The 14,533-nt window shown below is 40.0% G+C and overlaps 3 protein-coding genes across 3 annotated transcripts; 2 read left to right on the top strand and 1 right to left on the bottom strand.

Annotated features, from left to right (window-relative positions):
- Positions 1-4,121: 4,121 nt before the first annotated feature.
- On the top strand, positions 4,122-4,499 carry BDB00DRAFT_846742 (uncharacterized protein; the record flags this gene model as incomplete). Its single annotated transcript, XM_053125176.1, is given in 3 exon segments — positions 4,122-4,153; positions 4,164-4,393; positions 4,480-4,499. Coding segments are annotated over 3 exon segments (282 nt in total), but the record flags the coding sequence as incomplete, so codon positions are not given.
- Positions 4,500-7,582: 3,083 nt separating this feature from the next.
- BDB00DRAFT_771944 (uncharacterized protein) lies at positions 7,583-8,888 on the top strand (the record flags this gene model as incomplete). The annotated part of the gene is made up of 5 exons (XM_053120006.1): positions 7,583-7,832; positions 7,982-8,075; positions 8,151-8,280; positions 8,373-8,426; positions 8,514-8,888. The coding sequence occupies 5 exons, from the start codon at positions 7,583-7,585 to the stop codon at positions 8,886-8,888; spliced, it is 903 nt and encodes a 300-aa protein (XP_052974998.1).
- A 2,719-nt stretch (positions 8,889-11,607) lies between these two features.
- Positions 11,608-12,307, bottom strand: BDB00DRAFT_771917 (uncharacterized protein; the record flags this gene model as incomplete). Its single annotated transcript, XM_053120003.1, has 2 exons — positions 11,608-11,908; positions 12,003-12,307. 2 exons carry the CDS (start codon positions 12,305-12,307, stop codon positions 11,608-11,610), a joined length of 606 nt encoding a protein of 201 aa, XP_052974997.1.
- Positions 12,308-14,533: the final 2,226 nt, after the last annotated feature.

Below are 14,533 nucleotides of genomic sequence, written 5' to 3'. Positions count from 1 at the left end.
TACTATATTTGCTTGCTTGGTTACCAAGTCGTTGTCAATCCTGTTTTTAATAGTAGGAGGAAGATCAATAAACCAGTATTCGAGGTAATCAAGGTAATCCGGTGATGTCTCATGTTTCAACACTTCCAGACATTAAAGCCATCCATTCTGTCAACAAATATATAGGCCGCGCTGCTAAAACCGGAAGGAGGTTGCTTTGAACTTGTAAGTAAAATAGTAGAGAAAAACACCTCTGCTTACTACAACCAGCTAGCTAGTGCTCACTATGTAAGTTATATCATGGTCATAAATAACGATGATTGGTACTTTGTTGTTTTTTAACACTCACTTTTTCTTATGACTACATTTTTTTTATTCCATGTTTTTTAGATCTTTCCGTTTCGTGACATTCAGTGCATTTCTTATACAGTAAGTGTCTGCTTATTCATACGTTCTATTCAACATGTCTGCGTCTAAATCTAACGTTTTCTCATCACTAAATGGTAAGTATCCTGCATATCTACAGTGTTTGTTTTTTGTTCAAAAGGCCATGCTGTGTAAGATTGGGACTCTCGAATATTTTACTGACTTAAAAACTTATCTTTACATAGTATTCCTCAAAGTCAGGCACAGGTTTCTCTGTAGGTGTTTTCAACGCATGTAGACCTTTCAATATGACATCATGTAGACAAAGGCTGGATGGCAAACATATAGAAGGACTCATGTTATGTTGTACTGTGGTGGTATACTAGTGGAAGCTTGGAGGGTTTTGTTTATAGATGATAGGATACAGTACATAACTCAAAAAGTTGAACCAATACAAATTTTTCTTTATAACATCTACATGGAATTGATATTGTATAAATGTAGTAGATTGGATGGAGTACTTTCAAAAGCGTCTATGATTCGTGAGAACAAACCAAGTCTGAAGATAAAATCAAGAATAACGTTGGACAATGTCAACGGAGTATTGGGGGAATACATGGTAATATGTGGGAAATATGAGGGGAATATGTGCAGATACTACCTTGGTATTACCTAAGGGGAATACGCGGGATTATGGAAGCGTGTTCCTGGGGGAATATTCGTTAATATCAGGGGAATATCTAGACATACTACCTCAGGAATATCAGGGTAATATATGGGTAATATCAACTCATATTCCCCTCATTTTACCCCAAAACTCCCCAGGTAATACATATTTCTTTTTGCAGTGTCAACAGGATTCTTGCAAAGGTTCTTTCGCTGCTGCACTAGCCAGGACCGCACTTGGTTCCGCACATCTTGGGCACCCATGAGCCTTGCTTCCATTTCTGCTTGACGTTGCAACTGGACTGGTTCTCTTGGCTCTCCTTGCTTGCGACGAATGGCAGCAGATGAGTATTAAATCATAATAATGAATTATGTAGTAAATTACAAATTTATTTATTATTCTTTATACTGTCAAGCATTCAAATAAAAATCTAACTTCGTTGATTTTTAAGTATACTGGGCATCGTCGTACCTCCTAGCCTGTTTTAAATTAATTATAAAAAGATATAACACTTTTAAAGGTTTAAAAAGGTTTATACAAAACCTAAACCTTTTAAAGATTAAAAAAAAAAAGTTAAAAGTTTCAAAAATAAAAAAATTATAATCGAATTTTTTATTTTTTCTAAACATGTTTAAATAATGATATTTCTTTAATTAATAAAACCTTTTAAAGAATTACGCTTAAGGATTAACCCCCGATAACAGTGATGAATACAGACCCATCGACCAAGTGGTGACTGTGTGGCTTTTCTGATATGCAGTTTGCTCTTCATGTGTTTACAGGTTTGTCACTGATGCTGCTAAATTGTCCACTACCTCGAACGCCTTGCCCTAGCTGCTGCCCGTTCTTCGCATTATGATTCTTCTTAATTTAGGCTTCATTTTTTTGGGGCGTTTGGGAAGGTTATCAGTTTTTTCAGGTTAGTTTGATCTGATATCATGCAACGCATGTTTGGAATGAAGGTATAAAGACTGCTAAGAAATGGAGGTTGTCCCTAGGGTACATAGGGGTTACGAGGAGGTGCTGCTGGCTGTAGGGGACAAAAAGAGCACTATTTTCTGGTATGGAGGGTAACTCTTAGTATTATGCTTTTAGTGAAATTATAAATATATAAAAAACTATAGGTAATATAACTTTAAAGTAATTATAATAAGTGATGAAATTAATTTTTAAAAAAAAATTAATTTCTCAAACACTATAAGATTCTCAACCCTTATTGTAATTTGTAATCATCAAATATTTTTGTAATCTTTATGAACATAAAGATTTCATAAATATAAAATAGGGGTGGTTGAGAAACTTGCTTTCGAAACGTGTGGGGCTAGATAATGAGATTTAGACAAATAATAAAATATTATAAATTTACAGTTTACTGTAAAATTTATATATATTGTTTATTCTCCTATACGTTCTTCAAATTCCAACTGATTTGGTTTTGGTCCTGTATGTTGTTCTGGGAGCAGAATTGGTGGTTAAATTATAGTTTATGATACATATAGGGTGCAAATAACCTAAGTTTAAAAATCATATGTTTTTTTAATTATTATTTGAAGATAACAATTTTGTTATATTATCAAGTTCATCAATATTCAATATTTTATGTAAAAACCTTTTAAAAGGATAAGAATAAAAAGAAGATTTTATCTTTATATTTTTAAGATTTTCATCAAATGTTTCTATCAAATCATCTTTACTTCTTGTTTTTTATTTTTATTTTTATTATTTTATTTTCTAATTTTCTATATTTTATTAAAAGATGATCTTGTTTATTCATATATTTAAATTTTTTTATTTTCGTAAATAAATATTTTATAAATATTCTTTTAAATTTTATGCTTTTACTTTAAAATATTCTTCTTTATAATCTATCATATCTTTATTATTGATTTTATGATTTTCATCAATACTTTCATATTTTATTTTTATTATTATTTTCATTAATATTTTCATTTATATCTATTTTATGTTTATTTTTGAATATTTTCTTTTTTTTTCTTTCAACAGGTGAGTTCTTTATATACTCTCTATTTGACATCTTTATTATTTAATTTATATTTCAATTTTTAAAATTTGAGTATATAATAAATAAACTTAAATAAACTTTTTTTAATTTATTTTTTTGGATTTTAAAATATGTATAGTAAAGTATAATTCAACCTTATTGGTAGGTTTTTTAGGGCAAGACACATTTCTTGTCTAATGAAGAAAGGTACAGTAAACAGATCAAGCAGATTCTCAAACATCTTATCTGGCCTCGTTCTGAGAGAATTTGGTCCTTTGTCATCGATAATTCTGATCAAAGTAGAATGCATAACACCAAAGCATATACCACTCAGATGCATGAAGTAATCATTGCCTCCTAAGGCAGCCAACACATCAAGATGGCGCTCCAATATATCCATATTATCTTCATCTTCATTACAGAGTTGTAGGTTTTGTAGTACATGCTACGGATCCACATAGTTCGGTTCAGTTCGGTTCTTGAAGGGAACCGAACTGAGCCGTCTAAAGCAAGAACCGAACTGACTAGAACCGACGAGAACCATAGAACCGAAGAACCAAACCCATTATGTATATAAAAAAGGCAAGATTCGGTATCTTTACATAAAAGCTGATGTGTGTGTTCAAATGTCGCGGTATACTTGAATACTGCAGTAAAAAAGAATAGTTTATTATTGTACATTGAACAGCGATCTCAAAATAAATAAGAGAAACAGAATGTAAACATTCTTATACGATGTGGGTCATTGCATGGTTAAAAGATTAAAGCACAGTTTTTACGAAAAAAGTGGAGCTTATAGTACTTACTTAGAGCGACTTAGTATTACTAGTACAATATGTTATCGTAACATTGGAGGAATTGAACCACAACCGGCAGTACATACAGCTGCTGTGTCTCTACATGTGTATAGTGTATAGTGTCTCATAAAAGGCAAAGGGTGAATGGGTAAGATAGTTCTGTTATGAGCCCCAGAATGCGCAATCTCAAACGGAATGCACAAACTTGATAAAACTGATCGAGAAGCCATGATAAATCTAGTAAAGTAGTACGTCATGGAGGAAAATGCATTGTGGGTAGCAAAGTAGAGGAACAAGTAATGATGTGCGTCATGGGCGTAGAAAGCAAGCTGCCATCAGAAGAAGTGTTTTTTCCCTTCTCTTCTTTACTATTTTTCCCTCCCTTCTGCTTTTGCAGGTTTTGTTAAGTTTTTCAATAAAGTATGGCTTGCAAATACATTACTTCGTGGTCTTTTCGGAATAACATTGTTCGTAACTTCCATTATAGCCTACTTTATACTAATTACCAAAATCGCTGATTGCAATCTTCTGCCTCTCGGTTCTTCGGTTCTAAGTATACAGAACCGGTTCGGTTCCAGTTCGGTTCTTGATAGGAACCGAACCGTATTTTCTCGGTTTCGGTTCGGTTCGGTTCCGGTTCTACGGTTCGGTTCGGTTCCGGTTCTACGGTTCTGATACGGATCCCTAGTACATGCGTCTTAGTTGCCATTTTTTCTACCCTGAGTGTTCCCCAGTCAATCTTCATGATGTGCAATGTATCAAGGCAACCGCTATAAGCAAAGAGATCACTGTCAGGTGAGAATATCGCAACTTGATTTGCGGGAAAAGGCATTGGCAAGTGCGACAACTGCGCCGTTGGCTTCATACATTGCTTGATGGTATATAAACAATCGTGTGCTGTTTCGACTATACTCTTCTGCACCAGCCATCTGGAGAACCTGTTTGATAAATTAAAAAAAGGTAAGCTACTTAAATCTATGATTTTTACTCTGGTTAATACTTGATACTTACACATATGATTCCTTGTTTAATATCGGCAGAAAAGCGAACCCATTCTCTCGCAGCTCTCCTGTACTTGCTGCTGTAGACACCCTCAGAAGGACGGATAAATGCTTCCTTCGCTTTTCGAAAAGGCTCTTGCTATATTCATCGCGCTGGGCATGCGTTCTCGCTTACAGTGGAAAGGTGTCGCCGTCCATGACAAATACTACTTGGATTTGATTGTTTGCCAATTTACTCGCCTTTTCAATGATGCCAAGAGTAATACGAATAAACATGTCATTTGTTTCTTCTTCTGTGGGATGGTCTACAGTGATTTGAAGTGGTAAGAAAACTACAATATACATTGTATAACACCCGTAAAAACATACTTTTTAAGTGCAAAATGTGCAAAATATCGGGCGCATGTTGTCGCAAGTCTTCGAAAAAAGACGCATGCAAAGTCGATAAAAACTCGCGTTATCCCCTTTTCGATAAGGAGATTAAAAGCATCATCGACTGTTTGGAAACAATCAAGCCGCTTAGCGAGCGGATGGAAGCCCTAAGTATGATTCATATTACGATGTGTTAGATACACAAACGTTTGCTAAGAGTTGAGTTATTAACGTCACCGTACCAGAAGTCCCATAATGATGATGTTTGCGTAAGAAAAAGAAAGAGACAAATGATGAGAGCGTTGTGCGTAAAAGTATGAACGAGATTATGCAACGCTTGTGACTTCATTAATACATGCTATGACAAGAATTTATCAGTCCGTGGGTGTGCCTCGTAGATCAGCCATGTGGTGTAAATTGATTTGATATATTGCACCTTGCCGTTTCTTCTCGCGACCATACATCGGCTGCTAGATAACAGTCATAGCATACATGTTTCGGAATCGTGAACCGACCGAGCCTGACTATGTACACAGCAAGTGTCGAACTGATTTATCGTACGCGAAGAGGAGTTTTCTTAAGTAAAATGAGTGGCAATAAATTAATTATCAGCCTAGGTTGGGCAAGAAGCAAGAGTTGCAATAGCTTTTCTTCAATTAAATACATATAAATCAACAGTATGTAGCATTCATATTTTGGTTTGATAATGCAGCAACAACATCAGAAACAACTGTTGTTTGGTTACTGATATAGTAGAAAGACTGTAAGATGCGTGAGGATTCATAGTGACAACGCGTACGATAAAACAGTTATCCCACTTACTCTGCGTGTGTGGCATTTATCAACTGGGGACACCCGTGACAAACATCACTCATGCGGCGTGATGAATACCATATCACGGCGTGGCAGTGCTTTAACTATCATTTATCGCCGGTTGTAACAATGAACGCATGATACTAATTCTTTGAGTTATGGAGTTTCCGACGGACGCGTTGTTGCAGTAAATATCACGATTTTTTGTGCTTCCAAAAAAAAGGCAGAGCACGGGTGGTAAGTCTAGTTTTTGCAAGGGTCTGGAATGCTATCAGATGATGGAGACAACTGAGCCAGTAATTTTCGTTTTCAATGATCATTCATGTTAATATGTTTCTTCTTAATAATATATCTTTGAACCGATAGATGAGCCAAAGCCAAGACGCCAGCACATATACTATAACCGACGGGACAACATTGATGGCAGGAAGCGCAGGTCTAGCGTCAAAAAACACAAGGCACAAAAGCATAAAGCCAGTCATTTCGCAGCACCGACCACCCAGTTGGAGCTTTATTCTAGCTTGAACGAAAAATCTTTGATCGATACAAAGAAAGGATCATTTTGGTTGCATGATATTTTCAAACAGACATCCAAAAAAGATACAATGGATGAAGCACAACAAGAACCATCGACATCATCTCAAGGCTCTTACAATCCTGGTATTGCAGCAGCCCCACGCGACAAGAAGGATGATACTGCTGGATCGGATTCGGTTTTAGCGAATCTCAAAAGAATGTATAATAGCCATCAGCAGAAAGTAGAAAAGAGATCAAGACCATATAGACGAATTGATGGAATTAATAATGGGCGAACTTGCATTGATGTAGATGCTTTTTGGACAATACACATTTTTGCCGTTTTTCCCTATCCTATGTATGACACTATCAGAACGTAGATAGAGTCGTTTTGTTCTTAAACGTAGCATGCAGGGTATATAAAGCCATATACATGTGAACCTTTATTTCCGCAGATCACTTTAAAGCGACAAAATAAATTAAATCTTTTTGACGCTTCTCATCTGGCCATTCGACACCAGGTGGGCTGGAGCTGAAAGCCGGTGGTGAAAGGGTCGTTTCGCTATGTCTTCTATAGCGATAAAAGAAAATTAACTAATGTGCAGTTTCCATGGCGACACAACGTGTTCAAGTGCATGGCATAGGTCGTCAAGGAAAATTCATGTAAGTACATACGTTGAAGAACCAGACGCATACAAGTGACATAGAATGTAATTTTGAAGTGTCGGATGAGACTTACAGTGCAAGAAATGGAGATATGCTGTAAATGCAGAATAAATTACAACGATATAACAATCCGGTAGGCCAGTACCACTCAGTGACTCGCTCATATCACTCGAGACAATTTTTCGAGAGCTGAGCAAAGTGGTTTTCAAGGAAGGTGGTATCTGCGTCATATGATGGTGAATAAGCGGTAGATGAAATAAGGTCTTTCACATGGGTGTTTCACAAGACAGCTGTGGTTACACACGTATTTTTTAAACATTTGAACTCTCTATATAAGTCAGGTGCCTTTGAGCCTGTGTCAATGTTGTCCCCACACTCTTCTCCTTCTTCTCAACAAACAAACATGGTCGTCATTGAATCATCCAACCGTCATGCTGAAGCTTCCCGCAAGGCCCTTGCCTCCTTTAAGGAATTGGCTGCCAATTTGGATGGCTGGAACTTCTCGCAAGAAAAGGAAGGTGTCAAGCTTTACACCAAGAGCACGGGTGGTCCCATTAGCATTGTGCGTGGCGACACTGTCCTCAAGACCGGCGACAAGTACACTCCTCGCGAAGTGGCTACTGTTGCCACACAGCCTGGTTGCCGTAAAATCTGTAAGCAGTTATTTGTTCGTTTTGTTTGTTTTGCTTTTGTTTCTATTTCCACTTTACCCCAATGGATGTTTATTGAAGTGTCGTCAAAAAACATGTCTCCCTAACTTTTGTAACGTATGGCACATCTGTCAATTCTCTCTCTCTCTTAGGGGACGAAAAGTTCGATTCGAGTGAAGTCAAGGAAATGTTTACCCATTTGGAATCTATCTTCTGGGTAAAGCTTAAGGCACCCTGGCCCGTCAGGTAAGTAAATGGTGTTGTTACTAGGGAAGGCTGGTTAATTCGTAACTAAGGTAACCGAACCTTTCTTCCTTTTAGCCCTCGCGATTTTACTGGTGTTGCTTTGCGTGATTTCGATGACGACGAATGCTACGTATCCATGTCCTCGGTTGAGGACCCTGCCGTTCCTCCAGTCTCTGGCTGTGTCCGGGGTAACCTTATCATTTCGGTAATTAGATTTAGCTCATGTGCTTCTCAATGTACTATTTAATAGTATGTAGTACCTGTGTAAGAATACCAGCTAACTTTGTAATCTTATAGGGCTGGAAGGTTTTCAAGACCGATGGCGGCATTGGTATCACTTACATCACTCAGGTAATTAAACTTCACATGAAAAATAGACATTGTTCCACCTATAATCAACTGCTGACGACTGTTTTGTTGCTTGGTAATTCCTACTAGGTCGACATGGCTGGTTCCATTCCCTCGTCTTTCTTGAAAAGCATTCAATTGCAGGTTCCCTTGTGTGCTGGTAAGGTCGCCAACTATGTCTCGAGCTATGGATTCCCTCCAGCTACCTTGACTGCCGACAACGTCACTTACAAGAAAGAGTCCTTTGACCATGCCAAGCGCGAATTCGTCGCTCAGGTCGAAGGCAAGGAAGGTGATAACCAGGTCAAGTGGCTCATCTCGGGTCAAATGTTCCCTAACGGTGTCAAGGTGACTCTTGATGGCACTGCTTCCCACGAAATCGTGGATGCTGACGCTCCTGGCAGAAAGTACGTTGTTGTCAGCGGTCTCCAGGGTCTTGTCACTGTCAAGATCAACAAGGCTTAATCACGTCTTTTTTTTCCCTTCTTCTCATCCCCAACACACCCCACCATCTTTCTTACATATAAATATACACTCTCACACATCCTCGCGCATCCTTCTTCCCCCCCCCCCCACACCACGCAGGTTTAAATTTGTTGTTGTAAAATTTAGTCTTCTCCATAATTTTATGTGAATAAATTCAACTTTATGAATTTTGTAAATGATGATGTTCTATTTTACTACACGTACGACGTGCTCTGTGTTGTAATGGCGGTGCGTGGAAAAATGATAGAGTAATTGTATGAGCTCATTCTCACCATGAGCATCAAATTGGCTCTTTGCTGAATGGGGACAAAAGGGGATGCACCAATAATTATAATTTGGCATTGGAAGGACAAGAGCCGTATTAATTGCCTCTCGATGAAAGATCCCCCGAGTATCACAAAAACGGACATTTCGTACGACTTTTCTACTTGTTCTGGTAGTACCAGTATTAGTTCTTATCTCGATTTTCATACCATCTTTACTTATTGAGTACAATGACAGCAGCAACAGCAGTACCTTCAGGAACAAAATCAACAACAGCAACGACGACAGAAACGTCCTTTGTCGGAAAGAGCTTTGACCCGTCGTTGAGCAGCATATCGTGTCCGTAAACTTACATTAACTCATCATCACAGTGGATCCACACTGGTGAAATGCAAGACGTCAAAATTTTGTTAGCAACAAATGAATACAAAGACAATGGATACGGTATGCATGCGCGGAGATTAACTTTCCAAGCGTATCCTTTTACATGTAAGGTTGTTCACAGTCGCTTGTAAGTTAATATGGATGGTTTTTTTTATCTTTTGATCCGGAAGGTGAAACATTATTATGATTTCTTACGTGATAATAGTACTGTTGATAGACTATACATCACATATTGGCTGAGGAGAAAACGATTTACAATGAGCGTGAAGCACTTGTGCGTTTGTGTCTTGTAGTGAGCGAAATACAATTCCTTGGGAATCAGCAATAGAAGACTTGTATCAAGAAAGCATAGACATATATAGTGTGCTACTAATAACATACCAATTTAATCATGCATTTTGTTATTTATAGTTCCCCGCAATTTTTCAGTCGTTCAGTATGCCTTGGCGAGAACGAGCTTTATGTAACCATGCCATCTGTGCACGCTAAACCAAAATACCGTCCTGTCAAGGGCTGTGTTCTCGGGGCGACGTGCATGCCTACTACCCGGCTGTGCATATTTCGACAAAAAGCTGGCTTATCGGTGACATATTAATATATATCAATCATGTGGAGCTAAAAAAAAAAGCGGCTCATTCCCCCCCCCCGGGCCCCTCTCGGTCTCTCATGTTTGAATCATGATCTAAAATAAGTACCTTTGTGCGCCAGATAAACAGGTTGGGAGCAATATGCAAAAGTGTCAAATCATAGGTATGTTGTGAGTAAAGGCAATCAAGTATCAAGCTGAGAGAGGTGTTTGATCTAAAGAAAGACGCATTTATTACTGTCACGGCCTCCGGCGGTAAATAGCGGCGGCGATAGCCCCGAAATCAATAAGAACTACAACCAACAACAACAGTAATACTAACGTTGAGCAAACATATTGCGGTGTCACGCCAAAATATAATCCAAAAGTGAATCACGGTCAGGGCGCCGGGCGGATCATACGAGGTTAACATGGTCAAGGAATTGCTAAGCACGTTACCGTTTCTCCTAAACAACAAATCAAGTTTCTCGACATTCTTTTTGTCTTTATTAGAAACAAGGATGTGTTTGTTCTCTATGGTAACAACAAGCAAGTGTTGTGTTTTGGGGATAACAGTCGTAGCCGGTATGGAATGATGATCGGTGGTTGACGCCGAAAGCGAGGTTTGTTCGGAAAACGTCATGAGAACAAACGAGAAGCAGTGCTACCATAACAACAACAGTAGCAACAGAAAAATAGATATCGATGCATGAGAGCCGACTATAATAATAGCTGTTGTTGCAGTGCTGTAGTGGTGTGTGCGTGTGTATTACGTTTTTCTTTCTGATCTGAGAAAGCCAAGTAAAGAAGACGGGGAGAATTTTGATTTCTTGGCAAGTGATAATTGGTAGCACAGTGATTTTGTGGGGGGAGGCAGTAACCAGCGAATAAAGAAATAAAGGGCGCGGGCCGAGCCGGGCCGGAATTTTTACTTGAAGACGATTCATGATTTAGAAGAGCCACACAAAAGAGGGAACTCTCTCAAGACGAACGAACTTGATTGTGACAAATCAAAGAAGGCACATGGTTCGTGCTCATTGGTTTTTTTTTATCCGACAGACTGGTAGAACAGTACGTGGGATCAAGTCTCCCCCGGATGCGAGAAGATATCATCCAACAACAACAACAAGGCAGCGTTATTTTGTTTTTTTCGTTTAATAAGAATTATGTACATTGTTTTTCTTTTTTTATATAGAGTAAAAGAAAGAAATCGAGACGGGGTGAGATTGTTTCATATATGGACACACAAAGAAGAGAGAGAGAAAAAAAGCAGGGAGAACAGTAGAAAGGAAACCATAAGAAGGTGGAAATACAAGCAGCAAGAGTTTGGCATAAATGCAAAAAGGGGAGAGAGATGATGAGTAGAATAATAAAATGATGATGTTGCGTATGTGTATGAGTCGTGTTGTTGATGTGTAGCGTAGAGGAAAGGAGAGGACCCAGAGAAGAGAAAGAGAGAGAGAGAGAGAGAGACAGATCGAGGGCTTAGTCCATCGAGGGCGAGGAAGATAGGGACGGTGATGATGCAGTGTGCATATCGTCATCGTCTTCGTCTGCAGGCATCGTCGAGCCGATGTTTTGCAAGACCCAACCTACCTTCCACGGTCGACCGCAGGTCCAGTATTTGGGTGTGCATACAAAGTTCTCAATGTCTTCGTCTGGATCGACCTTGCCGTCAGGACGTGAACGGATCATCTGCTCGATATGCTGCATCGCCTTGCGTTTCTCCTCTTTGCAGAACACCCATCGACAATGGCGACAGACACATCCACCACTCTTGTTATATCTAAAAAGGAGTGAGTGTTGTTAGTTTGAAACGCCCTGCTTATTTGTTGTTGTTGTTGTTGTTTCTCTTTCTGTCTTGGGGACAATGTTGTTACCTTAGACCACACTTGTTGCAGAGGTAAACAAACTTTTTACCCTTGTCATTGTAAATCGAACTGGTTGGGAAGGGCCAATTGAATGCCTTGCGCATACACCCGTCAGAAGACTCCTGGCAGGCCTGGCAGGGGCCCTTGACGCGTGATGGACGACCTGAGGATGCGTGGTGATGTGTTTGTTGCGTCGGGTGCTGCTGCTGTTGCTGCTGTTGTTGTTGTTTTTGATGCTGTGCAGCCGCAGCTGTTGTTGACGATGACGGCGTTTCATGTCTTGATCGCTTACGAGGTGGTTGTTGAGAAGGCATAGATTTACTGCTGTCTTCTTGTTGTTGCTGATGATGATGTACTACTTGGCGTTCTTCTTCTTCTTCGTCTTCGATCCAAGGTCGATGATGTCGAATCTGTCGAACAGATTGCTCTTGTTGAACAGTGTGTTGTAATGGTACTTGTTCTGGTTCTTGTATTGGGTGATGCTGATCATCATGATCTTCTTCTTCATCGAATTCTTCTCCGTCATCGTCATTATAGCTCATATCATCTTCATCTTGATCTGCAGCACTACGATAAAGTAACCGTGATCCGGCTGGCTTGGGTATGTTGATGTGCGTTGTCTTTCTTATGGTTGTTCGAGAACGTTGCATTGGCATCCGACGACGTCGGTGCAGATGATGATGATGGTTGTGTTGATTTGACGAACGTGCCTGGACCACGCGCTTGCGCAAAGCCGTCAATAAAGATTCACCGCATATGACTCGTGAAGTGCATGCCATGCCACAGCAATTTGTGAGATTGCATTCGGGGCATTTTGCCGGCGTGTGATCATGCGACTGCTGCACTACTTGTTGTTGTTGTTGTTGAGGCGCTGCAGGAAAGAACGGATGTGATCTGACATCGAGTTGGAACACTACACTCTTATCGAGCGCACTTGCTTGGATGGCATCCTTGACAGCTGGCGGGGAGCGATGGGGAATGCTCTTTCTTGGCATGGGTAGTGGCAGATCCGCCAAGTGTGCCAAGGAAGGCGTGGCCGATCCCATGGAGTCTTCTTCGTCCTCATCGCTGTCGTGCAAGAGCTCGGGCGGTGAAGGCATTGAGACGGGATGAAAGGCGCTTGGATGTGTTGATTTGTAATCATGCTGAGTGCGTGCTTGATGTTGATGAGGATGATGAGGATGATGATGGTGCTGCTGCTGTTGTTGTTCGTACGGAGGTGTTGCTGTAGTAGCGTTGAGCGTTGAAGCGAAATTCATTTTCTTTCTTGTCGAAGCTGATTGATGAATGATGGGTGTTGTTGTTGGAAGGGGAAAAAAAGGCAAATCACAAAATCTTTATGTGGGTCTCTTAAATATAACAAAAAAAAAATCAAAGATGTCAATCAAATGATGATCAAAAAATACAATATGCAAGGCGCAGGGACACTCAGCCATTCACATCACTTCTTCCCACTCATCTTCACACACGTTTCTTAGAGTTTTTATAAGTAAAGTGAATCAGCGCAATTGCCAAGTGGGAGAGGTGGGTTCTGATGACGCTGATGAAGAAGAAGAAGAAGAAGAAGAGAAAGAATACTCACAGTAAAGCATCAAATGTTGGAAGGGGAGAAAAGTTAAATAAGGAATCCGACACACGCCACCCTTTTATATATTGTTGGTAGCGCCTGATTTTTTTTTTTTTTTTTAGCAGATCAAGATTATTTCATGTGTGTGTGGGTGGTTGTGTGTGTGTAGGCTGGGTTAGTAAGAGAGAAGGGGGGGGGGGAGACAGAAAGATCGAAAGTGAGAGCGCTTTCAACACGGAAAAGGCGGTATATCGGGGCGTCTGACTTGCCGGGTTACACTTACGGCTAAACATCTCCCTTGTCGCCCTTTCTCAGCCTTCGACAATCGGAGCATGGCCCGGCACTGCAAACCACATTTCGCTTCTTTTTTTTTTTTTGGTGTGTGTGATTCGATTATATCATCGCTACGTTCTTCTCAATGCTTCCATGGCTCTTCGATCACACACCATCCGTTACAAAGCACCCCGTTGGATCGAATAAGCAACAAAGGCCAGGCAATGAGCAAAAGAATGAGGAACACGACAGTCTCGATTTGAACAGCACCCCCAAAAGTCGGATAAATCCAGAACAGCGCACGGCAAATCATTTACTTTACCTGCGCTGCTGTTGGTCCTCTTTGCTCTTTTTACTGGCCACTAACTGCTCTGCCTAACTCGTCCTAATAGCATCATTCTATGCGAAGCACATGTCCACCACCCAACTTGCACTTGATTACCGCTTTTCAGGATATTTATATAAGCTCTCTTTACCAGTACATACTGCACCCTGTATACCCCCCCTCCCTCTTTTTCACTCTCTTTCCTCCCTCTTCTGGGTGCGGCTACTACGTAAAGTGTAGTTAATCAGTTTCTTTCATGCTATTTCCCTCCAAATAACCAGAAAACCCTGTATTATCCAGATCAAAGAAGCACCCTTATTTCTGTCACGTTGTCGGCGCCCGGACATTCCTTGATTTGTGATTGGCCGGAAGACA

The sequence above is a fragment of the Zychaea mexicana genome (genome assembly GCF_025766255.1).
Source record: "Zychaea mexicana strain RSA 1403 chromosome Unknown BDB00scaffold_102, whole genome shotgun sequence".
Lineage (NCBI taxonomy): Eukaryota > Fungi > Mucoromycota > Mucoromycetes > Mucorales > Lichtheimiaceae > Zychaea > Zychaea mexicana.
Note: the sequence above shows the minus strand (reverse complement) of the source record. Positions and strands in the feature narration are given on the sequence as shown.